This window comes from Agelaius tricolor, unplaced genomic scaffold, assembly GCF_023055355.1.
Source record: "Agelaius tricolor isolate 1412-34295 unplaced genomic scaffold, bAgeTri1.0.p SCAF_11, whole genome shotgun sequence".
NCBI lineage: Eukaryota > Metazoa > Chordata > Aves > Passeriformes > Icteridae > Agelaius > Agelaius tricolor.
Window position 1 is genome coordinate 11,694,604 of NW_027269271.1, and position 27,294 is coordinate 11,721,897.

A 27,294-nucleotide genomic window follows, 5' to 3' on the forward strand; every position below is an offset into this window, starting at 1 on the left:
TTTTGTTAAATTAATCAGTAGCCAGTAAGATACATTAGTAACATATTAGTTACTAAAAATCTTAAACATAGCAGTGTCAAAGCTCCAGTCTAGCATTGTTTGAGTCTGGTGTTCACACGCTCAGGTAACATAGCATAAAAATGAATGTCTGCCATAGTAAATGTAATCAATTATATTAAAAGCAGAGCTTTAATCAGAGAAACCCCAAGAGAGTATCATCACTACCAAAACCAATCTTCTCTCCACTACCAGTACCAGTTTGGGATCTGATTTCCAGTTTGCTTATGACTTGAATTAATACCTGCAAGGTCAGTGGGGATCTTTCCACTCTAGGATGTGAGACTCAGCACTAAGCCAAGCCATTAGACAACTTCTTTCTTCCAATGTTAACATAGAAGGATTATCAGTTTTCAAAGGCCGGCAGCATTTGTTTCATATTAAATACATACTTTGAGTCACAACCTGTTTCAATGATCAAAAATACAACTATTCTTTTTGCACATAGTAACAAACTCCCATATCTTCTTTCCCTGAGACTGTATTCTATGTGTCCATGCCAGGATTTTTTGGTTTATTTTGTCTGTTTTTGTGAGATGTCTAACTTGCTTTCACTAGTTCTGCCCCTGATTTCATGTACAGTATAAATTAATATCTGGTCTTGGACTGTTTATGATTAAAGTGTACTCTTAAAATCTATATCTTCATTTCATAATAATAAAGAGATGTAGTTATATAGATTCTCCACTTCTTCAGGGCCAGGTGCACAAAGGACTTGATTAAAACATCACTGAAGTTCATTACAAGATTAGACAGTGTATTTTTCATTGACTACAGTGATCTTTGGATTGAACTCTGAGACTGTTTTTTTCTGTACAACATAGAAATAAATGTAAAAAGAGGTGGCTTTTAGCTCTTATTCCCTACAATGGATGCACGGCTGATTGCCCTACTTATGTTCTTACTCTGCTCTCAAATACAGATATAAAACAAAGGGTTACATTTTGCCTTTAAATCCATGGGTGTTTTCTCTGGTAAGATAAATATTTCTGCCCAGTGTTTATGGCAATGATAAATCAAGGTAGATAAATCTCTAGATACAAATTATGAATTCATACCTCCTGATGAATAGAGGGTTATTTGTTATTTCTCCCTGTAATTCACGTATGGAAATAGAAAGTAACATTAATTTAAAGAGACTTTTGTATACTTAAACAATATATGTTGGTTTTTCTTCATCAAGGGTGGACCTGGAGCAGCAGGTGCTAAAGGTGAATGTGGTGAACCAGGACCCCAGGTACAATAATGTTCCATTATGTTTGAGCATGTTTTATATTTAAGAAAATTTATTCATATCATTAGAAGAAATCAATCAATGATTATGCTTCCTGCATGCAATTGAAGAAAAATAGCCTTCATGATACTATCTTATCGTTTCAATAGCTTGATCAATAATAAAATTGTAGTTAAAATCATTAGCTTGTTCATTCTGAAATATGAAAGTAACAATCTTTGTATAACAAAGAGCAATTATCACATGTAGAGTGTCATCAGTTGAAAAGCTGTTTTAATATTGTCACTTCAGGCTCTTTTCTCTGTTCAATAATGATATTTTAGTCTACAACTGGATGACCGTGGTCTCTGAACTTATCAGATCTCATAAGGTGAGGGAGGTTGAATTTGGTTGGTAATTAAACAGGATATTTTCACTATAGATGTGACATAGAAAGAATAAAAGTTTACAAATCAATGCATGTTTTGCTTCTCAGCCTACTATTATATAAACTTCTCGACAGTGATGTCAAAGAGCACTGAAGTACATGGAATTCTTTCAGTTTAAACCTAAAATCAATAAGGAGATTGTGAAAGAAATCATGAAATAAGGATCCCAAACAGCTATTTTGCCAGATCTCAAGTAGTATCATGGATTTTATGCATTACTAAGTGCCTGTCTTAAAACTGCACATGGATACTTGGAGTAGAAACATAAAAAAAAAAAAAAAGCATTCTGAACAGTTGTACAGCCTGTCAGTTTGCTTACTTATATTTTTAATGTTTTTTTTTCTTTTCCTACACAATATTTGTGAATGGCTTGTCCTCACCTGAAAATGCATTTGGATGGGGGGGGAGAAAATTTCCACAGTTACACCCATAAAGTCATCAGTGAAAGTTACATGTGTTTGGAAAGTGAAATGTTTTTTCAATCTGGGGTAATTTGGTCCCCCTCTAGTTAAACCCATGTTGTGTAAAGCTAAGACAGCATGTGAGCTCTTTACTAGCACAACTCATATTTGTGTAAATATCTGAAATAAGCACTCTATTTTTCACTAAATAATTATAATGTAATTATAATTATAATTATAATTATAATAAAATAATTTTGGCATGAGAGGAAGAAGGTTTTTCAAACTACAGGACTGAGATCTTTAAAGCCATGAAAAGACTGTAAGAAACCTACATGGTAACTTACGTCGTGTATAGTGCCATCTCATGAAAATTGGTGTTAAAATTCATAATGCTAAGGCCAGTTTGGATGCCCATGTAGTTTTAAAACTAATGGGAATCTGGGAACCAGAATCCATCTCCTAGGGAAAGAAATGCAGCTTCGTGTAGAAAAAAATCTTACCTTGTTCTTGAGGTGAGGTTTTTTACTAGATTTTTGCTGACATTAATGGAATGCTAAATATTACCCTCTTTAAACCCAGGGTCCTCGTGGTGTCCAAGGTGCCCCCGGTCCAAGTGGAAAAGCTGGCAAAAGGGTAAGTAGCATATAGATCAGTTCTGGGTAAATAGTTTTTGTTTAAATGTATTTAACTATTAATTTATTCCATTGCCTTTTCAAATGTTTGCCCCTTTGGGTTTTTCAGGGACGTCCTGGTGCTGATGGTGCCAGAGGAATGCCAGGAGAACCTGGTGCAAAGGTAAATAATAATGAGACCTGTGGCTTTACTTCAGTCTTGGAATGGGCTAGACAGATTTTATGTAGGTACCACAGTTTCATCCAGGCCAACCCAAAATTCTCCTCTCAAGTGAAAATACTGAGGTTTCAGATAGCTGGGTCAGATGCAAGAGCTGAGAATGAATCATCTATTTAAAATATGGTAATTAATGGTAATTCCTAGTAGTCTGACTTTGGGTTCTTGGGGCATGATTTCTCTCTCTCTGAGTTAGTTTCTAGTTAGAGAGTATCAGTAATAGTAAAGTCAGTTTTGCAGTTGCAAAGTGCAGCTAGAATCAAGCGTATCCTTTCAATGTGAAAATTCTTTTTATAAATAGCATAACTACAGCACAGTGAAAAAGCTATGGCATCTTCTCTTGCTACAATTTGTAGGGGCAAATTTTGTGAATTTGATCTATATGCTCAGGCCCATGTGTTTCATTTAGTAGCAAAAGTGTACATACAACCCAAGGGTAGAAACTAACTTTCAGGGGGAAGCCACTATTTATTCAGACAATTTATCATTTACTAAAGCTGTGATTTCTTTCCAAGGGTGACAGAGGATTTGATGGTCTTCCTGGCCTCCCTGGTGACAAAGGTAACCGGGTAAGAAGAAAAATATGTACATTTATACAGCACCAAACTAATTGAGTCCCAGAAATAATTCATTATTCATTAAGAACAGCTCTAAGGACTGAGGGAAAAGTTAAAGCAGAATGTCAGCTTTTCATGCTACAAATAATAGCTGTACAATCAGGCAATGTATTCCTCATGAAACTTTTGAGTAATATCAATCAATAGTTTAAATATATAAATATTTAATTAAATATTTAATATATATATAAATATATATATAGTTTAAATATATTTGCAGAATTTAGATCACATCTTCAGCTAGGTTTTGTTCTAATTTTTCTTAGTTCAGGAATTTGCCTGTTGGACTTCAAGTCATTGCTCTAAAGAGTAATAGGGAAAGGAAACTAGCATGAAGTTTCTGTATCAGGAGCATGCTAAATTTTAAGTTGCTTAGAAGCTTGCACAAAAAAATGGATATGAATATTTCAATTACAAACTGAATTGTTTAGTGGGGCTTATTCCAAAAATTGCAGCATAAGAAATATCACAGTCAAGTCAGATAAATTAGGAAGATTTTTAGTAATATTTAAAACAACTAAAGTACTTGTTGCTTTTGGAACAAGTCTATGGAACAAATCTGTGGAATGACACTTCATCTTTCCCTACAAAGTGCAGATATAATCACAGCCAGGGATTTCTGCTTCAGATTATATTCCTAATGTAGGTGCTAGCACCCTGCTGAGTGTCCCTCCTGTACTGTTGTCCTGGTAAGCGCAGCACACCATGAAAGAAAGAGTGAATGGGAATGTCAGCAAAGCCGTTTCCAAACGTGCTAAAGCTCACTGACCAAGGAATTATTACCTCACCCTCACCCTTCAGTGGGTAAGCACAGTTGTACTTCCTAGAAAAGCTCAGCAGTGTTGGCTACCAGACCCTAATGTAGTTCTTTTTAATAGCATCTAAGGATACCCTTTTGAGTTCTGTTTGCAATGGAAAAAGAACATCTGCTGTCATGAAGAAATTTTTTTACTCCTCTTTCATCATGCCTGTTTAGTTAAGGAGTGTAAAGCAGTCAGTGCATCCCATAATGGAAGCCCAGCATGCTCAGCAGGCCAACAGCAGAGGGGGCTCAGCATTAAGCACTTGCCGCCTGCACTTGGAGGGATGAACAGCAATTTGGCCTGTGACTCTGTGTCTTTGGCTTGCAATAATAAAAACAGCAAGACAAGTGAAATACTTCTGTTGAAATTATATTTCAGTTGTAAAAGAATCAACATTGAAAAACCTAACTTTAAAGTTTCAGAACTGATTTTAGAATTAGTCGTATTGGACATATGAGTTGCAAACTGAATGTCTCTGTCAAGGACAACTTTTCAGACAAGAGTTACTGAACGAGATTCTTAGACTTCTAGTGTAGAGCAGATTACATCACATGAAGTCATATTTCTTTTAACCTCATTATCTGTGACTTTGAACTTTTCATATTTAGATTTACTAGATGTGCAATTCTTCTTCAGTATAAAAGCAAGACACTTTATACTTTTAAAATAGGCCCAAAGAAAAAGAAATTCAGACTTTAAGAGAACACTTGAAGGAAGGAAAAAGAGCTGAAAAACTGAATGCTGATAATGATAGGAAGTTTTGTTCATACTGAGTGACAATACCAGGACACTGAATGCACACTCCTAATCTATATCTAAGTACCACATGACTGTGAGAAAGGTAGCCCTTAAAGGAATGAACTATTTCAGTATTTGAAAGCCTAAGTCAGGCTTCACCTGGATATTAATAGGAAGCCAGAAAAGACCATGCCTCTCATGTCATCTTTCAGAAGTGTCATCAAACATATAGAAAAACACATTCTCTACCTGCAGATAGCATAGAGTAGTTGCAGAACCTAGCAAAACAAATTAATTGCTGTATGAATTCATCTTGAAGGTGTTAGAGAGCTGTTCATAAAATTTCACTTTCTCTTGCATGCTGGAGGAGGATAGAAAGGCAGTAGAATAAAGTCCTAATATCCCGAGTACTGGGGGATTTGCTCTGGGTATATGAGGGTTACCTAAAATTCCCTAGGAAAGTTTGGAAGTGTAAAGAACAGAGGCACTGAACAGTGGCTCCATATATCCCTACCAGAATCCCCAGCAGTGGTCAGGCTCCTTGGAGACACTGATAAAATTAAGGCAAACAGCATGAATACTTGGGTGTTGTCCAATGCCAGAAGGAAGTCACAGTCTCAAAGCCTGCTGCCCAAAAGGAGGTCAGTCAGTGGTGTTTGAGCTCTGTAGCACACTAGTTCTCTTTAGGAACTGGGAAAGAAAAATAAATCCTAAAAGTATGGTCCAGAATCCACTGAGGTTCTGCATATATAGACTTGAAAAGCCCCAGCCTCTGAGGGGAAGTGTGGAAGTCTGGCTGCCTTCCAAAGCCTCAGACAAACCAGTCCCAAGGCTCTCAGTAGCTGGTGCCAGGGTGTGTGATTCTGAAAGGTGGTTAGTAAATCTCTGGATATTCCTGGGCCCTGCAGCTGGTTTCTTAACTTCTGCCCCACTTACACATCTTATTTTACTGCACGAATACATTGTGTAGGGGAGAGGGAAGGTAGTGATGAGACAAAGGAAAACATGAGAAACACTACCTTTGGTAGATGTAGTTTGTGTATGTTCTGGGGCCAAAAATCACAGAATCAGAGCATCACAGAATATTCTGAATTGGAAGGGACCCACAAGCATCACCAAGTCCAACTCTTGTTACAGAGTGAAATTGTACAAATGCAAATTATTGACTGTTTCAAAAATACTCATCTGTTCTTATACTAAGGTAATGAAAGATTTCACTGAGTACTAAAACTTACAGATTTGTATCACTTGTATCAAAACAAGACATGTTCTGACACATCAAACTGCAGCTAACATATTTGTTTTCATTTCCCTTCCCATCCATTATTGTTTCCAGCAGCAGAAAGTTTGCAGCAGTTATTTTAATAACTTTCCTTATCCTACAGGGAGACCGTGGCCCACAGGGACCTCCTGGCTTACCTGGTGAAGATGGATCAAGAGTAAGTTGCTGTTCACACAGGAAAATCTAGAGTGAATCCTCATATAATGGGAATAAGGTCATTATGTTGTTGGTTTTTTTCCTAAGACTTGTTTCCTTTTGCACAAAAACAGGGAGAAGATGGTGAAGTTGGACCAAGAGGTCTCCCAGGTGAAGCTGTAAGCAATTCTTTCTTATTCTTCTGCTTCTGTTACAAACAAAAGTCACATTCAGATATTTTCCCAATCTATTGAACTGTTCTGAATTGCAGGTATAAAAATTATTTCACATCTTTGCATATAGAGAATACTGTTTCTGGCTGAAAAGAAAACAAATGGAATGTTTGGCTTAGGGTTGAAACGCTGCTTACAGAATTAGAATTAAGTCAAGGATATATCCAGCTAAGTATATACAACTTCCAGAATCACAAATGCTATTTCTTATCCAATTGTGGAAAATCAGTAACTGCCGTCCTTGATACATCAGAATACAGCCAAGCCCCTGTTGCTTTTAAAGTATTACCTAAATTTCTACTTTTTAGAAAGGAAGGCCTGGATTCTCCTCTTATTTCACACTACTGTGCTTCATTGTGTATTTTACACTTGTTTCACATACAGAATTTCCCCCCCTGTCAGTTGGAATTCTGCAGGTGCTGTCACTGCAGAAGAGAGTTCTGCATTGCAGGCAAGAAATCAAGCCTCAGAAGGGGAATTTTTCCCTCAATGTCTGATCTACTGCTGCCTACTCACAAAGTACAAACACCTTGCTACAGTCAGTGTCAGTGATTTGTGACTATGTCATGCACAAGAGACTGGAGACTCCGTTCTGCCCACTTTAGCAGAAGAACATAAATGATGGCACAATAATGAAAACTAATACTCATTGACACAGTATAGAATGAAAGGATTATGTTATAGACCAAAATCTTGTTCACCTTATTGATGAGAATAGCCATTGGTCTTTTGTGAAATTTTTTAGGGATAAGAACAAAAAATATAATTTTTGTTTCCAGAATGTCATGTATTTATTGTAATAAGATTATTAGCAATTTTTAATTACTTAGATAAAAACATCATTTTGTACTTAGAATAGTAGTATAGAGTATGGCGCACCATCTTGTTTTCAAAAGAAAGGAATAAAAATATGTATGTTACTGTTCAGGTCAGACCTTCAGGCCAAGACACAGCTAAAATTTTAGTGGAAGATGCTGTGCCAATGTTCTGCACCAGGAAATATAAATATCAATCTCCCACCTTTCTCTGAATTGACCATACAGAGGTCAAATCAAAGTTTGCCCTTCCACTGACATCCTGTTCAGAAATACAGTGTCCTTGAGGAAAATCTGTTATCAGTAAATTTTTCCCATTCTTCTTTTCTTTCTTCCTAAAACACCCAGGCTGCCTCCCCTTCATCCTTCCTACTCCTTATTCCATTCCTCAGTCAGTCCTCCTCACAGGCATTTTTGTTCAGAAAAAATCATGCAGGTGTCAATAAGGGTTTCTTTTCTTGCAGGGTCCACGGGGATTACTGGGCCCCAGAGGAACACCTGGGCCCCCTGGACAACCTGTACGTATGAGCTGTCAAGTATTTCCACCTTCCAGAAGGAAAAAAGGAAGTCCACTGAAAATTGCTCTTGTTATATTGTTTGTTGTAGGGCATTGCAGGTATTGACGGACCTTCAGGCCCAAAGGGAAACATGGTGAGTAAGTAAACTGGGAATTAGAAAGATTCTAAGAATGCTTTCCACATTCTCTCATCCCTGCAACTATGCCATCCCTTCCATTTAATTAAACTTCTATGTCAACTATTTGGATTCATTATGATTTTATATGGAAAAGGCAAGGCTTCTGTTACTTAGTTTTCAGCCAAAAGCCCTGACCATGCTTTCTCTCAGACTCCTTTAGCACCATGGACTCCAGTGCTCAGGTCCTATGTGTGGGCTGTTATTCTCTGTTAAAGAAAAGGTCATGATATTCATTAGCATGAAAAAATTTCATACTGGAGAGAAAGTTGCTGGTAGACTTTAAAGAGGGAGGAACAAAGATGAGTTTGTACTCCTTTTAGTCCTGACAATGAAGATCTGTAGTTCAGAAATGCAAACCTAATGCCCTACTATTTTTTTGCATGGTAGGGTCCTCAAGGGGAACCAGGACCTCCTGGTCAGCAAGGAATTCCAGGCCCACAAGTAAGTGTAAAAGAACTCTCAAGAAATACGATGTTATGTGCAGCAAATGTTTAATAAATGAAAATTACTAAAAGGTTAGCTTTTCATGTGCAAAACCGATAAAGCTTCAAGGATTTTATAAATAATGCTGCAAATGTGCCGAGGGCAGTGGAAGCAGAGTTTTCAAGTAAGTCTTCAGAGGGATTTTTCATTCAGGAGAAAAATGACTCATTCAGTGTTCCTGGAATGCAGCAGGAATGGCCACACCTGGAGGAGGGCTCTGAATAGGATCTTGTTACAGACCTACTGCCAGAATAGTGGCTTGTGCAAAAGACTCGCACAAAACTCCTGACCTAACTTGTAAGGGGGAAAAAAAAGCCACTTATATTTGCCCGTGTGTTGAAACAGATTAATGAGAGACCTTTAGTAGGGTGAATGTATGTACATTGTTCTCCCTGGTTTCTCACACTGGTTTCTTTCTAACAGGGGCTTCCTGGTCCTCAAGGTCCTATTGGGCCTCCTGGTGAAAAAGTAAGTTACAGCATTATTTTGTTACTTCACAGTCAGTCCTGTGCCACAACCCTGTTTATCAGCTTTGCTATCTTTTATGGAATAGTAATCTAAATTTAAATATTAGATCTTCCTGAAATCATCAATACATGAATAACCAATTAATACCCAATGGCTTTCCTCTCATATACCCTTTTTCACAAGCATAACTTCCTCCTTTTATTTTGGATTAATTTTGTGTTACTACTTTCAGAATCCCATCCACAATATTAAACAATTTGTACTTGTATGTTACTTAATTTCACAGCAAGCTGCAAAAAGTATTTTTCTTAATCTCTTTTTTATGATGAAGTTTTACCTATTCAAGTCTAATTCTGTTCTTTTTTCAAGGATTATTTTATGACATAACTGCAGTTTAAATGGCATACTGTAGTGTCCTTTGATGGCTTTTTCCTCATCTGTTTGCACATGTTCTTGTGGCTTGAAAACTGTCTTCTATTCATTTAAAACATGTCACTACTGAATTTTATGCTAATTTTATTATTCTCCCCTTTTTGCTGAATTCCTGCTCAATTAATTCTTTGATTTTTCTCCTCTTCACTGTTTACTCTATTCTTTTGGAGAAATTAATACTTTTACCTGTCAGTGTGCTTAAGTACTATTCTAGCAAAATGGAAAGTCCCATGATATCTGCATTTCCTAGGCTTTCACAAAGGCATTCCAGGCTTTTCAGCTATGAGCACTGGAGTTCTGTACCCTGCACTCTTTGCCTCTTGAACTTGTTGACAACTTTCATTGGTAAATCCTTTTATTCCTGAAATTCTAAATAGTACTTAATTTTGTATACTGGAGAACTCTTCCCCGCCTTGTGTTATGTGTTGTTCGTAGGCTAATTCCTGAAGCCTGTTCTCAGGCAAATGTCTCATTGAAAATTATGGATCATTTTTGTAGGCTAAAGATTGTAAGAACTGGCCCTACTTACATATGGTATGAAAGTGTCATTCTGGCTTTAGTTTTATTTCTGTCATACCCCTGATAGCTATATCAAGGGACTTAGGTATGACTGCATTTTATGTCCTTAGCTTTTTAGGGTCACATGTTTGGGCCTGTTTGCTATTGTGTTTAAGATGTGTGTTTGTTACTGCATTTAGGGACCACAAGGCAAGCCTGGCCTTCCTGGCCTTCCTGGTACTGATGGGCCTCCTGTAAGTAGAGAAATATTTAATCCTTTGAATGATAAACTACTTTTACTAAGTGACTTCTGGATACCTGTGTTACAGAAACAAAATGGAGGGGAAAGGCAATGGTAGTCCTAGTTGGCAACAGCATTATAAAATCCAGCTAAAATCCCTATGTCATTTGAGCTGTTAAAACAAAAATAATTGCATTTTTGAAGCAGCTGCTAAAAACATCTGTGGCCTTTTAAAATGTGGGCCCAGATGTTGAAATGCCTCTGCAACATCTTCAGGGATGTGTAAATAATCTACTAACACACAAAGGGCCAAATCCTGTTCCACTGTATCCTACCATGTCAGTTTGGCAGAGCAAATCAGCTGTAAAAATGTTCACCACTTGTTCTCGGAGGAAATATGGAACAGGCTGCGTCTTTCTCAGCTTCCTGGCTTAAGGTGCATATTAGGTGTTTAAGGTGCTTCTTGCATTGTCTCAACTGGGACATACCTAAGCCAAACTTTGTGATTGCCAAAAAATTCATCTTCACTGTGAGGCTGCAATTGCTCACATGAACAGAGTGTAGCCACTTGAGCAGCATAGCTTAGGCATTCAGCTTAAATGGAATCATTGGCCATAATGGCATGCCCATACACTTGTTTTCTTGCAGCAAAAACATACTTTTTTTATACCACTAAGAGCCTTTAGACAATGTTATTTCTGAGACCTTGACTATCGTCCCCATGCAATTGTCCCTTGCAATTTTTCTTTTAGGTGAAATCTGCATTTCTTAAACCTGACTTTTTGCAAGGTTTAACAAGGTCATTGCAAATATATTGCAAATACAGACCCAGGGCTCTCACAGTCTAGTCTTTTACCTGCCAAAGTACCAGTTTAGCGGAGAATGTTAAGTGTGCAGTGATTGTCCAGCTGAGTGTCTGTATCTTGAATAATTGTCTAAACATTTGAATGTTTCCGCTTATCCTTTCCTGTATACTGGAACCAATGTTAATTTCCAAACACGAGCATTATTTGTCATCTGCATCTTGTTAAACCTTCAAAGCAGGGGGGAAATGCTGTAAGAGATAATCGGGCGTCAGCACAGGTCTGTGCCTGACACAGACCCCTGCTGTGGTTGGTTGATCCCAATCAGCAGGCAAATACCCCCCTACTCACTGGCCCACTCCTCCCACAGCAGGGGAGGGCACAGAATCACAAGGGCAAAAGCAAGAAAACTCCTGGGCTGAGGTAACAGCAGCTTAATAAGTGGAACAAAGCTATGCACACAAGCAAAGTAAATTAAGGGATTGATTCACTACTGCCAATCTGCAGGCAGATGGCCAGCCACTTGCTGGGAAGTTGGTTATGAATGTCCTCCTTCCTCCTCCTTTCCCTGAGCTTTTATTACTGAGTATGACATCATATGGTATGGAATATTTCCCTGGTCAATTTGGAACAGTGTCCCAGCTGTGTCCCCTCACAGCTCCATGCCCTCCCACAGAGGAGTCACAATTATCTGTTAATCTTCAGTTTCATTAAATTGCCTTTAAATGTTGCCATTTAAGTGCAAGTTTTGTAAGAAAGGAAAACAGTGGATTGGCTAATGTTTTGAGTGCTGTAGTATTAATGTCAGTGATAAAAAGCAAAGACTAAAATGTAAATTTATTTTGTTTAAAAAGCAAGTCACCATTTAGAACAAAGATATAGAACGTTGAAACTAAATTAGCCTTCTATTGAATCTTTTGATAAACTCTATAGTTTGAAAAATATTTTTAGGAATGTTTTCATGCTACAAAATAAATCACCTATTTTTCAAAATCATAGGGGAGAGTCTCTTATATTAAAAGCCTCTTCCTGCTGAAATATTAATTAAACGGAAGGACTGCTCAGCATATTCCTGAAAATATGGACATGAATGTAACTATTGTCCAGTGTTTCCTTTTTTATGCAAATTATATTGGTATTGAAAGTAAAACCTTGCCTCAAAATTTTGTGTGTCTATTCTAATACAAAAGAAATGTGATTAAAGGCCTAAAATTCAAAAGTTTAATTGTGTTTTTATAATAAAATGTCACTCCTTAAAAAATACTGCTCTTCAAATCAGATACATTTCTCTTAAAACAGGGCCACCCTGGCAAAGAGGGTCAGTCTGGAGATAAAGGTGCATTGGTGAGTTTTAAAACTTCTCCATTTATTTACATAGATTTCAAGAAAACTTTGGTGGTTTTTCATCTTTATGACACATTTGTCACATTTGTTCCTTACAAGAACTATTTAAGATGACAATAGACAACCCATGACACATTCAAAGCATCTTTTCACAGATAAACATACATTAAAAATATTAGAGATTGTAAATAATATAAAGATTATTCTTTTAAAGTAAACCTCATCTTGGAGTTCATGGAGTGGCAATGAAAAATTGCACGTTTTATACAAACAACTTGCAGATATTTTGAGTTTTCATTCTGTTGTATGGAGTACTCACAAACATTCTTCAGAACTTGCTTTTTTTGAAGGTATAAAACTACATACAGAGACCATGCATTTTTTAGGTCATCTTCAACTCAGTGTCAGTGTAAAGTACTTTTTTCAATCTTATGAAGTCCTGAAAGGGTCTTGGAGCTCCATAAAGTATTCTGCTTGCTCATTATTGACCCTTATTTATCCAGAATAGCACCCTTTATAGCACCTGAATTCAGTTTCAGTTTTCAGGGGCAATACTGAAAGGTTGTATCCTGGATGATAGGATGAGTGAATTAAAAGGACATTTCAGAAAGTACAGCACCACTGACATCAGCATATTATATTAGTCCAAATTGTTGTTATCTGTAAAAAGACGTGTAAATTTTTTCCTGATATCTTAAGAAGATAAAACTTACAGCATTTATGTTTTGCAAGTCCAGGCCTGTTGCCATCTGCCAGTTCTTATGTCTCTTGAATTTACTTATCCATTTCAGCCAAATTTGATAGAAGGTTCAGTTTCTCAGAGATTGTAACAGTCTAAAGGTTTTGTGAAAAGACACGTTGGAGAGAGGAAAAAGACCCTATCAATGTCCCCATTAGTTACAGATTTTGTAATCTGTCCATGTCAGACATGGGAGAATCAGCAGAGCAGCTCAGAGGTATCATGTTTCCAGGCTTCCTGGTTTCCACCCTTCACAGAACTCAGTTTCTCTAGGCCCTGCCATCAGATTCCATAGATCCAAGCTGAGCATCATTAAAATACTCAGCAAAATGTGACTAAAAGAATCCAGGCACCGGTCAGTATTGGTAGCACCATGAGCCTTTTAGCTTCCAGGCTTGGAATGTCATTTTTGGTTTTTTTTAAGACCATTATTTTTTGTTATTCCCATTATTTTGGTCTCTATTTGTGACTTGTGACATCATCATAATTAGCCTATAAATTTTCTCCAGTAGAACACCACTGGTTTCTAAATGGCCTATTTTTTTGTTTCTGATTGTTTGTTCCTTTTTACAATTTCCATTGTTTCAGATAATTTATGTTATGGATAGATGCTTCCCAAATATACAAGTTAAATCCAAGTTCACAATTAGTTCACAATTCTATTAATAGTTTATAGTGACATTGAATGGTGCTTTTTAATGCCTTAACTTTTCTTAGAGGCAGGGAGCCCAGTGTTATTTTGCTGTCTCATACATTATACTGAAAGAAAAAGGATTAGATTCTGAAGAGAACTGCTTGCTAACCAAAAACTGTACAAACAAATGTTCTTTGCTTCAATGTATTTTAGGGGCCTCCAGGTCCTCAGGGTCCAATTGGATATCCAGGTCCTCGTGGTGTAAAGGTAAGATTTAGTTATTATATTCCTCCTCTCACACCTTTTGAATATATGCATGTGGGTAATTATTTATATTCTTCCTTTAGGGTGCTGATGGTGTACGTGGACTCAAGGGATCCAAAGGTGAAAAGGTAAATCTGACTGCAGTTAATTCTTTTCCCTTTTTACACTGCAGCCTCTTCTGTCTCCTTCACTGCAGTGTGCTTTATGTCACAGCAGTGAGTTTATTTTTGCCTTTCCCTAAAGGCATACCAAGCCCAGTGCCTAAATCAGTGACCTTCGTGGTTATTTACACTGGTACAAAGTGAATATAAAACCTTCATTTATTAGAATGGTTTTCAGTCCTCTTTTCACCAGTGTGGGTAACTTCTCTCTAAAGTGGCCTTGAGTAGAGAATTAGACATCCCCTCCCTTATTAGTAGATACTATAGTGGATATTGAGAGGCTTGTGCATCAGAGAGATTTGTGGTGGCAATACTGTTTTTATCTGTTTTGATAGAGCCATAAAATAGATCTGTATTTTTTATGTACATCGGTCAGTGGCTTTCTAGGTTCAAGGTATTTTGTCCCAGATCTTTGGCTTTGCTGAAGTGGTGGACAGCCCCAGTCAGATCTATGTATATGAATGTGAAGAAAGCTCTTATTTCCCCTGATGCCATTAATTCTGTGTGTAGAGCTCTCCCTAGAGCAAACACCAACCACTGTGGCCTGGGCTGACTCCTGATGGTCTGTGGTGGCTGAAACCGCAGCCAGTGCTGGTTTAAAGTCACACTTCCTTCAGCACTCAAAATAAGAGACACACAACAGACTCCATCAGTCATACCTCCTCCTGAACACACAAATCCACTCCTGTGGCTCTGCTGGCTAGGATATATATCTATATATAGATAGATACATGGTCTGCAGATATTTATAGATATTTCTAAAGCAGAAGACTCCATCTTGCCAAAAAGCCTGGATTCAGAAATCAGCCCAGATGCCAAGAGCTGCTGTACATTTTCAAGCCTTCCTAAACCACAGTTGTCTAGGCTGCATGCTCATTTTAGAGTTACTCATTAAATCTAAGATGAAAAAGAGTGTGTTTAACATCCATGGAGACTGGACAGTTCAAAACCCCAGATTTGTCTTGTGCTTTATTGGATGATTAATATCCTGCTTGGACAAAATAAAAGACATATATATAACTACATTTCATAGATGTGTGTATATATCTCTCTGTATATCAATGAATACAGATTAGCACAATGTCTGCAATGCTTCTGTGTTCCTAAAACTGATCTCACAGTTGCAGTAAGGCAGTGAATTCTACTGTATGCCTCCAATGGTCACACAAAGCTATTTCTTCTTTGTTCTCTTAGTGTTTTAGACATGTGTTCACAGCCCTTTTTGTACTGAAATTGTTCAGCTGCATTGCATGGGGGAGAGCAGTGCAAGAGAACAAAATAAAAAACCTTAGCATTCAAGGAAGCTCCCATAGATCCGGAACGGTCCAGGGATATCAGAGGAGGCCTATCTCTGTACTGACCAGTAAATGTGACTAGAACTCTTTGTTTTATTTTATTTTATTTTTTTGTTACCAGTAAAAACTTCTGTTATTCAGCTCTCTCCTCCTACACAGAAAAAAATCAGCTCTTGTAGATCTCAATAGCAGGAACCTCACTGTGAAAGCTGAAGAAGAATTTCAGCTCATTCAGCAGCCATTTGGTCAGTAGCTGGCACATGGTCAGTCTCATGTAATTATTACTGGCCATATTACTGGCCAGAACCAAGCAACTTTTACAGCTGAAGCTTTTTTGATGTATACTTCACACTGCCTTTTTCATTTCTTTCTAAATATTAAGAAAAGCCACCTTTAAATTTAAATGTATGCAATATAAGATGAGCACATAAAACTTTGTTTCATCATATAGAAGCATGGCAAAACAGCTTTTAGACTGGTTTTTAGTATATTTTTTTAAATTGAATTATAGTGTCGCTTCTTTTGGGGTTTTTTTTTTTTGCATTAACACACTTTATTGAAAAACTGTATTTGCTTGTTAGACTTGTTTTGGGTTTATTTTTTTGTTTGGTTGTTTGGTTGAGTTTTTTTGTGGGTTTTTGTGGGTTTTTGGAGGGGTTTGTTTTGGTTTGGTTTGGGTTTTTTTGTTTTTTTGTTTTTTTTTTTTTTTACTTTTGATGCCTCCTTGCCTATTTTGAGTTGTTTACCACCACCAGATCTACTTCTGTCACCCTTTCCAGGGTTATTGTTGCATACTCTGTGACTACTTTTAAATTCAAAAGGGCTTTAGCCCTGAAATCCATCTCACTTGGATTTCAGGGAGAAGGATCAGGGAGAAGATAAAATTTGTGTGGGCCTAGGAATGCAAAAAGCATAATCCTCATGTTCTTTTTGAACATGAGGATTAATTACAAAACTTTATTGCTTCTTTATGTTTTGGTTTTTTTTTCTTCAGTAATGTCACGTGAGCACATTGTCACTCTCTCCTAGTTTTATTGACAGTCCAAATATTACTCAGATTCGAAATCAGCAGCATTACTTTAGCATAAAAAAAACTAATAGCATCATAGCAAAATATTTTACTGTGTTATTATTCATCACAAAGAACTTTGCTGCCATGTTACACCTAAGCATCAGGTGAAAATGGAGTCTTTGTTGCCTGGACTTTGGAGCTGATGTTCTATGATGAGTCACACAGAATCACTAGGTTGGAAGAGACCTTCAAGATCATTGAGTCCAACCCATGCCTTAACACCTCAACTAAACCAGGGCATTGAGTGCCACATCCAATCTTATTTTAAACACATCCAGGGATGGTGACTCCACCACTTCCCCAGGAAGATAATTCCAGTACTTTATCACCCTTTTGTAAAAAACTTTTTCCCACCTATATTTCCCTTGGTGCAGCTTGAGACTGCATCCTCTGGTTCTGTCAGTGCTGCCTGGAGAAAGAGACCAGCCCCACCTGACCAACACCCACCTTTCAGAGAGCTGTAGAGAATGATCAGGTCACCCCTGAGTCTCCTTTTCTCCAGGCTGAACACCCCCAGCTCCCTCAGCAGGGCACACTGCTGGCTCACGTGCAGTCAGCTGTTGAACAGTACCCCAGGTCCCTTTCTACCTGGGCACTCTCCAGCCACACCATCCCCAGCCTAGAGCATTGCAGGGGGTTATTAGGCCACAATGCAGGGCTTGGCACTTGGACTTACTAAACTTCAGAAAGAGAGAACCAAAAGCTGATCAGTTTATGGTGGAGCAACACATAAACAACTCTGCTGAACACATCTGGAAATTTCTGCTTGTATCTGAACACATACATGTGTAAATGCAATTTGTCTGAGCATTGTTCTTGTACTTCAGCATGGAGACCAATTTACAGGTGTTTCTGCCTTTTTCAGGGTGAAGATGGTTTTCCAGGATTTAAAGGTGACATGGGTCTTAAAGGTGACCGGGTAAGCATTTATTCATAGCCCATATATTCTTAAAAGTTTAAATTTTATTGTTTTGAAAGGATCACTGAAGTGAAAAAATATACTTAAACCAAATATAAAATAAAGGCTTATATTAGAAATATTAAAACATTTCTATTCTCTGTGCATGCACAAATTCAATCCACAGATATGGTTCTTGTGAATAAAAAATGGCACAATCATAAAGAGGAAGAGAATGTTAGTCTTGAATATCCTTTTCACTGAGCTTCTTCCTATGGACTTTTCTTTCCCAGATTCCAAAATCTTGAGTATTTTCCTGAGTAAATGTTATCTATCTAGGATAAAGATATTTCCATTCCAGCCCAGCATTTTGCACATCTCTGCCAAAATGCTGTTTATTTAGCCCAATGGGCAATTACTTCCTTTCTTAGGAAGTGTTGTGGAGGTTGTAAAAAAGCTTTACATAAGAGGCTCCTGGCCTGTATCTGTAGTGTGTATACATAAATAACTGTGAAGATGGTAGCCACTTAAGTACTTAGATAAAGACATTTTCCTTCCTGTGGACTGCCAAGGTGCCTTCTCAAAAATTTAGGAAAGGAAAAATATGAATACAGCTTCCAAATGCAGCTCTCTTTAAGCAAGACAACTAGGCTCTAACACTCTGAATGTGACATTCACTGCCTAATTTTTATATATTTGCATTTATATAATGAACATAAGTAGTGATATTTCCCTAGTAGGAAACTGGACAGGGCATACAGCAACCTGATCTATTTGGAGATGTCCCTGAGCACTGCAGGAAGCCTGGATGACATTTAAAGGTTCCTTCCAACCCAAACTATTGTATGATTCTATTCCCTGTTTCGATTTACTGAAAATTTATTTTCAAGTAATTGTAGGTATTCTTTCCAATATATTCATGAATATTGTTCCATATTTATAAGATGATGTATTTTAGGGAGAAATTGGTCAGCCAGGCCCACGAGGAGAAGATGGCCCAGAAGGTCCAAAAGGTCGAGCAGGTCCATCTGGGGACCCAGGTGCTGCTGGTCCTGCTGGGGAAAAGGTCAGTAGCCAGAAATCAACATAAACATGCCATTGCCTCATAACATAGCTGGAATCCATTACCTCCATCACTGAAAAACAAGCCTTCAGATCTGCAAAATCTTTTTGTGAAACTACTGCAGCAGACCACTGGAGTTCCCATTTGATCAAGGATTGAGAATCCTTATCTTGTAAGTATGCAAAGAGGCACTGTAGTACTCCACCTGTACGTAAGGCAACTCCATTCTTACCCCAAATTACATACAGTGCATGCCAGCTGTGGAAAACACAATGCAAATAAAATAGCTGGGCACAAAGGAGGATGAAGGTGCTGCTGAAGAGTGAGTTCATATCTAGTCATAGTACAACAAATGGTGACTTGGAAATTTTTTTAAATGGAAGTATTGCCTGAATACAAATCCAAAATAGGATTAGCAAAAGGGAAAGGGGAGGACTGATGAAAGGATGGTGAAAAAAGAGAAATCAAGCGCAAGGTACAAATCTCCATAGAATCCTGGCTTCAGCAATGATCATTTGAGTTTGGAGTAAAGGATGGAAAGGAGGCTGAGAAATGAATGTGTCTATGTATACTGTCAGAAAGGAAAGGTGATTTCAGCAATGGTAATATAAATAACTGGAGAAGTATGATAATATAAGATAATATAAAATAACATGAAATTATGGTTCAAAAATGTGTATACTACATATATATAGGTGTAAACATATATCACTTAAGTGAGAAGATGCTGATGAAATTATTTCCCTTTAGATTTTTTTGGTGAACTATGGCTTCAATTCTAGTTTTCTCTTGAAAAAAAATAGGACAGAGGGTGCATAAACCAAATGAAAACAAAACAAACCTTTTTTAAAATAGTTGGTAGATTTTAAATTTAAATTTGAGTTATTTTTAGTTCTTCTTTTTCAAATTGCTTGCTATGAATACAGTTTTTCAACCATTTCTTCTTCACTGTGACATATTTGGGACTCTCACAGTATACAAGTCAGCCCTAAATATCAGAAGATATTTGAAAAAAATGTTGGTGTTGATAACACTATTAGCTGGCATTGAATTTTAGACCCACAGTTTTCCCTTTTCTAGAAATATTTACGTCTTTTCTTGCCCACTGAATATCTTCTGTGGATATTCTATGGATATTTGGCCAGAATGGAATGGGTCAGAGAGGAATTCTTTGGTGCTGGTCCTGTGATATTTATTTTAGTGTAAAAACTGGAAGAGTTGTGAAATTTTAGGTCTGCTCACAATATTTGGAAAGTCGGTAAGAGCAGATATAAATTTCTTGTTCCCTTGTCATCATATGATGTATTGAATGCAAAGGTACTTTTATTATAAGGAAAGTAAGAAATTACTACAGTAGTTCTTATTCTCTGTGTTCTGATTCCATGATGAGAAAACTCTATTTCCCAAGTAGGTATAAAGCTGGATTTTCTTGGTTAATGAAATCTCAAGTAGGGTGCCAAAAAAATTAGGAACATATCAGAAATGAGCTCATAATAAATAAAAAAAATTGTATTCACAGTCACAACCTAGGCAACTGGGCTTGCTGACTCAAAAAATCAGGGACAAAACTTTCACTGAATCTGGCAAGAGTTTGATGTGCTGTCATGTTGCAAAACATTTAAATCATTGCAATGCATGCGGCTTGTTTCAGGGTGGCAAATAACAGACAGCATAATAAGTAGTTTCTTAAATGTAAAAATTGTTCTCAATAATGTCTCACCAGACACATGTGCTTACATGAATGTGATAATACTCAACATGTTTATTTATGTGCTGTATTTTTTACCAATAGACATTTTTGGGAAAATTTCCTTCCCCATGCAAGTCTCTCCTTTCTATTTATCTATGGTTACTGCAGAGTTACAGTTGTCTTTTCCATTGAGATCTTGTCCAGAATTTGATATTCTAGAACATAGAGAAATTCTTCCCCAGAGTTCCCATCTTTCAAAGTCTGAAACTGCTTTCCACTGCCTTTGAAAGTGGCAAACCATCACTCATCCTCTAGAGGTCTAAAGAGACCAACTCAATGGAGTAGGGCACTGTAATTCATTTCTGGGAATGGTTGATGTCAGTGCTGATCAGTCTTTTCTGAACACAACAAGTTGGTAATGGTTGTTGACAAATCCATTGTCAGCAAATAATCAGTGGAGTATAATTTAACATAGTCTCAGTTTAGAACTATTCAAGAAAAGAATTGATTCTTCAAATGCCTATTCATGAAAGTCAGCCATCACATAGTATAAATTAAAAATAATTTCTTCTCACTTAAACCTATTAACACCCTGATTTTTTAGAGAATAATTATTGTTTAATGATCTCAACCACATAGAGAGCTGCACAGCACTTCATGGAAGAAAGACTTTTGAGGTGTTGGTTTCTTTGGTTTCATTAATTGGAGTAGGATTTTTGTTTAAGTTTGGGGCACTAAGCCCACTGGCAATTAATTATAAAAATGAGAAATTGATTTAATTTAATATTATATTCCATGAAGTATCATCACTCTATGTTGTGGAAAAATTATTTTGTATAGAAACTTGCTGAACCACAAAGGAGGGTACAGTAAAATTTAACACTGCCTTCTCATTTCAGGGCAAGCTTGGCGTACCTGGACTACCAGGATATCCAGGAAGACAAGGCCCAAAGGTGAGCTGGAAATGAGCTGTATATTGAGTGTTTTGACACTGGTCACAATGGCACTTACTTAATTTTCTGTGTTTGGGGAAGCAGGGTGTGGATATCAAAGAAAGGGCCATTTTTCTCATTTTCTTTTTTGACAATCATATTCTGAAGTAACATCTTCTTCAGTGCGACCCCTAGGTCAGGCTCTTTATGGAGCACTATCTCTCAACTCTTCTTAATATAGTATCATTTAGCATCTTCTACTGAGCTGCATTGTGCCAGCATCAGACTGGCATGCACTAAACAATTGGAAAAGAAGGAATTGCTGACATTCTTGAAAGAGAATAGGCACTATATTGACTAAATAGATGCTGATAGTGATGGGGATTTTCAGTGTGGTGCAGGGATTCCATTTGTGTGATTATTGTTCTTCCATGGAATAAGCCATATTTCTTTAAAACATATAATTTACAATTTTCCTCATGTTGTCCTTTAGTTTCTTTTAAGACAAACATGACAAAACAGAATCCTTAGTTAATTTAAGGGCTTATATTTATCTTTCAGCTACTTTACGTATTTGGATGACAATAGAAAACCACACAGGGGCTTCTGGTTTAAAACATTTTTAAGAAACAAATTTCTATCAAGTTCATCCTAACCCATCTTTAGGAAATGGGCATGTTAATATCATTGCAGGATCTCTTTTCTGAGAATTAGAAAGAAAAAAGATGGAATAAAATCATAGTTCCACAGACATTTCACTGTGTAGAAGAGTCCATTAGGGAGGCATTGTAGCTCCAGCCCTTCTCAAAGAATTCCCATCTAGGTAAATATCACAAGTAAAAGAATCCCTTACCACTCCTATACATCTGAACAGTCAACCTGCAGTAAAATCCTCAGTTCTATTCTTCTTTTGATTTCTTTTTATTTCCAATTTTGAAATTATGGGGGGTTTTGTATGAAATACAACTTCCTGACTAGTAAAGTCTTTTTCTCACTCTGCCCTATACTTCAACTACTTCAACCCTTTTTAGTCAAGTGAATGGACTGCCTGAGGAATGCTTATTCACTGAACACTGCATTAGTGAAAAATATTAAAACTATCTGTGGAAAGTACTCATGAAAACTATTCACCTTGAAAGACACAGGGATTTTGGCTTCAGTTTCTAAACTGATTTTAGTCTCATTTTGAAAAATCTAGGATAGAGTTTTACATTATTCACGTCTAAGAAAAAAAATAATGTAACATTCCAAATAAAAGTTGATTGATTCTTTTTTCAACAAGGACTTCATCAAGAACTTCCTTGCACTAAATTTTTATCACATTTAAATTGAAAATAGTTCTCAAGCTGCATTCACTGTTGCTCTTCCAATTTTTTGCTAAAATTTCCAAGAAAGACTAATGACAACTACAACAGATAATTCACTAGAGACTTCTTTGGAAACTGAGTCACAGGCCAGTTTGAATTAACACAAGGGAGTGAGAAGAAAGCAGCAGAAAAATATGTTATCTATGTAGAGCAAATAGGAAATCTTGTCCTAGTATTATCAAGAAAGTTGATATCATTCTTTGTGTTGATACTTGCTTTTTTTCAAGCTTTTTTCTAAGAATTTTTTTAGAGTATAGAGTATAGAGGTTTTTTATCTGATAATTTTCAGTACACTTTTATTTTTCTCTAATCCAGTTCCTCTTGATTTGAAATACAGTTTCAAAAACTACTGTACATGCAAGATATTTAGAACCAACTCAGGTCTACCTGTGCCCCATCATTTGGTCTGGATTTTTTCCAACCTTTTAATGTTAAAGAGCATGCTTGGGCTTCACAGACTAGAATTTTTTGTTTTATTCTTATATAAAGTTATAACTAGTGAAGAATTAAGAAGAAAGAAAGGAAATGAAAGGAAAAGGAATATAAAAGGAAAGGGAAGGGAGAAAAATATTACTTTTCTGCCACCAGTCAATGTCAGTGAGGGTTTCATTAGGATCTGTGTTAGTGAAGTTGTACTGCCTCTAGGTCTTTTATGGATAATTGGAATGGTTATGTAAAACAAGATTCATTAGAGGAAAAACAGACGTAAGAACAGGAGAAAAAAAAGAAAATATTTCAAAGAGCACCAAGAAGTTATATTTTAGGGTTTTTTAATATGCATTTCATTTGCACTAAGATGCTAACAGCAAGCTGCACAGACATAGATGCATTCTGACAGCAGGGACTCTGGCTAGTAAATTTTAGTGGCCAACCAAACGAAACACTCTCTACATTTTCATCCCCAGTCAGTTAAAAGTATATTTTATCATGATTATTTCCTCTTTGATCCCAAGTTCCTTATGAAAAATTAAAACCTTGGCAGGTAAAATGTCTATGGACCTCTCTTCCAGAATCAAAGAAGAAAATAGTACTGTTCCCATTGGATTGGGCAGTGAGCAGAAGGAAAGGGAAGGAAAAAAGGAGGAGGAATAGAGCTGGGAGCAGTTTCAAGTCAGATCATCTCATAAATTCTGCCTATGTATGAGTTGAATGGATCAGTTAAATGAAACTGTCCATTGTTTGGTTTAAAGTGAGAAAAGCAATTAATTTACAGCTCAGTAAAGTGAGTAGAGTATGTGGCAAATCCTTACCATTTTTTGGAATTATTTTTGAAAAGAATATCTTAGTGTGAGGCAACAAGTTTGTCTTCATTATGATACAGTTATTTCTAGTGGGCTGTTACTAATTATTGCTTTCCTGCTTTAAAAAAAAAGGTGAAGATTTAATTAATATTTTATTGTCTAATAAGATGACAAATAATGTCCATTATATGCATTGATTTTTTTTTTTTTATGCTTTCTGGACTTGAGGCATTATGGTAAGTTTATCTACAGTTTTCATGAGTTTATTTAAAGCTGTTGAAGTTGCAAGTTTGACATGTACAATGTACATGACTTTGGAATTGTGCTTTATGTGCCTATTAAATGTTGGCTCTACCACTGTTTTGCTCTTGATATCCTCTGACATTTGCACTGATTTCTTACATAGGGCTCAACTGGTTTCCCAGGATTTCCAGGTGCCAATGGAGAGAAGGGTGCAAGGGTATGATAATTCATTCTTGCTTAACACTTTATTAGCTTCTAAAATTCAGTGCTGGGGGAAAAGACTGAAACCTAAGGATACAAGTTACTGTCTAAAGAATGATAAAAACAGGCTTTTCACATTCAAGATGGACCTCTATGTAAAACAGGATATACTGAGGCACTGTTTGCAATTCTTTAAGGTACTAATCTAAATATACAAGAACTTGCACACTTTCTTGCTGCACATAGTGCCATGATTATATAATTTGAAAAAGAGAATAAAAATCACCTTTGCTGAAGGGCTTGGAGGTTTTTTTTTGGACAGTATAGCTGAGTGAGTTGGCAAGAACTATTTTCCTGTATCCCATGAATTATCCTGCTACCATGCAATTTACCCTCAAGGAAATTCAACTTGTATTTCATAAATATTCTGACTTGCCACAAGGGGTTTTTTTAGGCTTAGCTTCAAAAAGGCAAAATGTACCAGGCAAGATGAAGAATGTGTACTATTACATATATTTTAAAAAATGTAAAATTACATCTTCTGCTGCCTTGTATGTTTGAAGCAGGTGAGGGGAAATGTGTTGTGCATGTTCCTCAAACTATAACAATTAAAAATAGATTAGAAAAAAGGTCACTGTGCTGTTGTCTCTAAAATTCAATTGAATATAGCAGGGTATTTTAGAAAGATGATGAAATTAAGAGATGAGTCAGAATTCATAGCTGATAGCAACATCAAGTCAAACAGGTAATACTTCTTCTTCTTCTTCTTCTTCTTCTTCTTCTTCTTCTTCTCATTATTATTATTATTATTATTATTATTATTATTATTAAAGCAGAAATTCATTATTTTAAGATTATATATATGAAATCCAATAGCACTTGCATTATTTATGTACAGTTTAAATTGTTCTTGTATCATTTTAGCTAAGATAAAGATGCATTGTTATTTACAGGCACAAACAACAAAGCAATGCTCAGTTCATGTTGTGAAAAAATGAGGCAACTGCTAATAAAGGCAGCAGATTGAAAAAAAAATTCAAAATAATAGAATCAAACAGAAGGCTTAATATTCTGAAAATCTTACTATTTTGATTTGTTTTCGGGCATTCATAAAGTTTTAAGTTCATCTAGGGTATTAACTATGTAATTAATACCATCAAACTGCTGGTACACTGAAATATTATGCTGATCATCAATGAGCCCATAACTGCAGGTTTTGTAATGAGAATCAGATATTATTGTTAGTCTTGCCTAAAGGGTTATCATGGTGTTTTATTATACCATGCATACACATACTAAGAAAGACAGTCTCTGTCCTTGAGAAGATCACAGGCTGAGTAGCATTTCAAAAACAGCACATAAATTTTATTCTGATAAGTGAAATAAAATCAACAGTAAAAAAAAAAACCCAAAACCCTGCAAAGAAAACAGATGAGTGCATTTAATTCATTTCTGATAAAGGGGAGCTTTGTGCCAGGACATCTCTGATGATTTTTTGGTTGCTGGTTTGTTTACCTCAGAGATTCAAAAGTACCAGCCATCATGTTCCTTTCTCTACCTGAAAAATAGTTTCTTGACTTTTAAGATTCTTTCCATTACAATACACAGCAATTCCAGTGCAGAGCCTAAAGAAAAAATCATATTCAGCATGATTAAGAGATATATTAAAGCAAAAAGTAAGGACTGGTTTTCTGGCAAGTTCTGAATCTCTGTCAAGTGTGCATAATTTTGGTAGGCATTACAGTGCCCATTTCTGTTATAAATGAAGAGAGGTTTGTCCTTTCTTTTCTCTATTAACCTGTGGAGCTGTCCACGGGAACCCAGGAACTCTGTTTTAAGGCTGTTCACAATGCCAAGTCCTTTAGACTACTGCAGAGGTACTCTGCTTGTTGTGTGCCACCTTCAATACCATTCTAATGTGATTTAAAATGTTCTAATGCCTCTGACAGAATCTGACTCTCAGGCAAATTTAGTGCATTTAGCCACAAGTACCAGTGAACTCAGAAATATAAACAATTTTATCAAGGACCATGATTCTGTTAATTGAAATGCAAAGTAGATAGTTAAAGGTAAAATAACATTTAAACTTAAGGGAGTTGCTCTCTGCCTCCACTTCACTAAAAAAAACTTTATATCACAAATAGAGTGCCTGCTAAGATGATTCCTGTGAACTTTTCTTTCCAGGGCTTGCATGGCAAACCAGGCCCCAGAGGACAGCGAGGACCAACAGTAAGTTCTTTTGATTTGCAATTTAGAAGCTTTCCTGTTTAAATTGCTTCCACTATACTGTGACAAATTACTTTTATTAGATTATAATATCCAGAATTTATCATCAAGTGCATCTGTGTTAAATTGACAGGGTCCAAGAGGCTCAAGAGGTCCCAGAGGTCCCACTGGTAAACCAGGTCCAAAGGTAATTGTCAAGCACACTGTATAGATTGGCTACAGGCTGTTTCTTTTAAATAAATGTAAATCCTTGAACGTACTCTCTTTGATTTCCAGGGCACTTCAGGCAATGATGGTCCTCCTGGCCCACCAGGCGAAAGGGTTTGTGAAAGCCATCTTTGTTTTTCCCACCATATAGGAGTGTGGTTTGTTTTATTTTCAGTTCTCCCTCTAATATCTCTGTGCTACTTTGACCAGGGTAACCAAAACTAACAAAACCTCAGTTCCAATGATGCTTTTCCCAAAGTTATGAATGGGGTGGCTGAAGTTTGCTAAAAGCTTCTTCCAACTGTGTCTCAGTTACACTCAGGACACAGAGAGTACATACATACTTTGTGTTCCATCCATGTGCTTTGTATAGTTCCTGTGAATTACAGGTGTACTCACAGCTTAGCCTCTTCAGAATTCCTCCCCTGCTGCAGCTTACTGCCCATTCATTGAATAGCAAACACTCAAGCCACATCCAGAAGATCCAGAAGTAGCTGAGTT

At 36.7% G+C, this 27,294-nt stretch overlaps 1 protein-coding gene across 8 annotated transcripts in view; it reads left to right on the forward strand.

Annotated features, from left to right (window-relative positions):
* COL11A1 (collagen type XI alpha 1 chain) overlaps positions 1 to 27,294 on the forward strand; it is a 125,857-nt gene that overhangs the window by 52,967 nt on the left and 45,596 nt on the right. For all 8 annotated transcript variants that reach the window (XM_071436122.1, XM_071436124.1, XM_071436116.1 and 5 more), the window contains 21 exons: positions 1,241 to 1,294; positions 2,703 to 2,756; positions 2,865 to 2,918; positions 3,488 to 3,541; positions 6,516 to 6,569; positions 6,682 to 6,726; positions 8,060 to 8,113; positions 8,202 to 8,246; positions 8,679 to 8,732; positions 9,198 to 9,242; positions 10,373 to 10,426; positions 12,516 to 12,560; positions 14,147 to 14,200; positions 14,281 to 14,325; positions 17,591 to 17,644; positions 18,582 to 18,689; positions 21,276 to 21,329; positions 24,323 to 24,376; positions 26,545 to 26,589; positions 26,720 to 26,773; positions 26,863 to 26,907. In XM_071436122.1, coding sequence (XP_071292223.1) covers positions 1,241 to 1,294; positions 2,703 to 2,756; positions 2,865 to 2,918; positions 3,488 to 3,541; positions 6,516 to 6,569; positions 6,682 to 6,726; positions 8,060 to 8,113; positions 8,202 to 8,246; positions 8,679 to 8,732; positions 9,198 to 9,242; positions 10,373 to 10,426; positions 12,516 to 12,560; positions 14,147 to 14,200; positions 14,281 to 14,325; positions 17,591 to 17,644; positions 18,582 to 18,689; positions 21,276 to 21,329; positions 24,323 to 24,376; positions 26,545 to 26,589; positions 26,720 to 26,773; positions 26,863 to 26,907 — 1,125 coding nt within the window. The remainder of the gene's footprint in view (positions 1 to 1,240; positions 1,295 to 2,702; positions 2,757 to 2,864; positions 2,919 to 3,487; positions 3,542 to 6,515; positions 6,570 to 6,681; positions 6,727 to 8,059; positions 8,114 to 8,201; positions 8,247 to 8,678; positions 8,733 to 9,197; positions 9,243 to 10,372; positions 10,427 to 12,515; positions 12,561 to 14,146; positions 14,201 to 14,280; positions 14,326 to 17,590; positions 17,645 to 18,581; positions 18,690 to 21,275; positions 21,330 to 24,322; positions 24,377 to 26,544; positions 26,590 to 26,719; positions 26,774 to 26,862; positions 26,908 to 27,294) is intronic.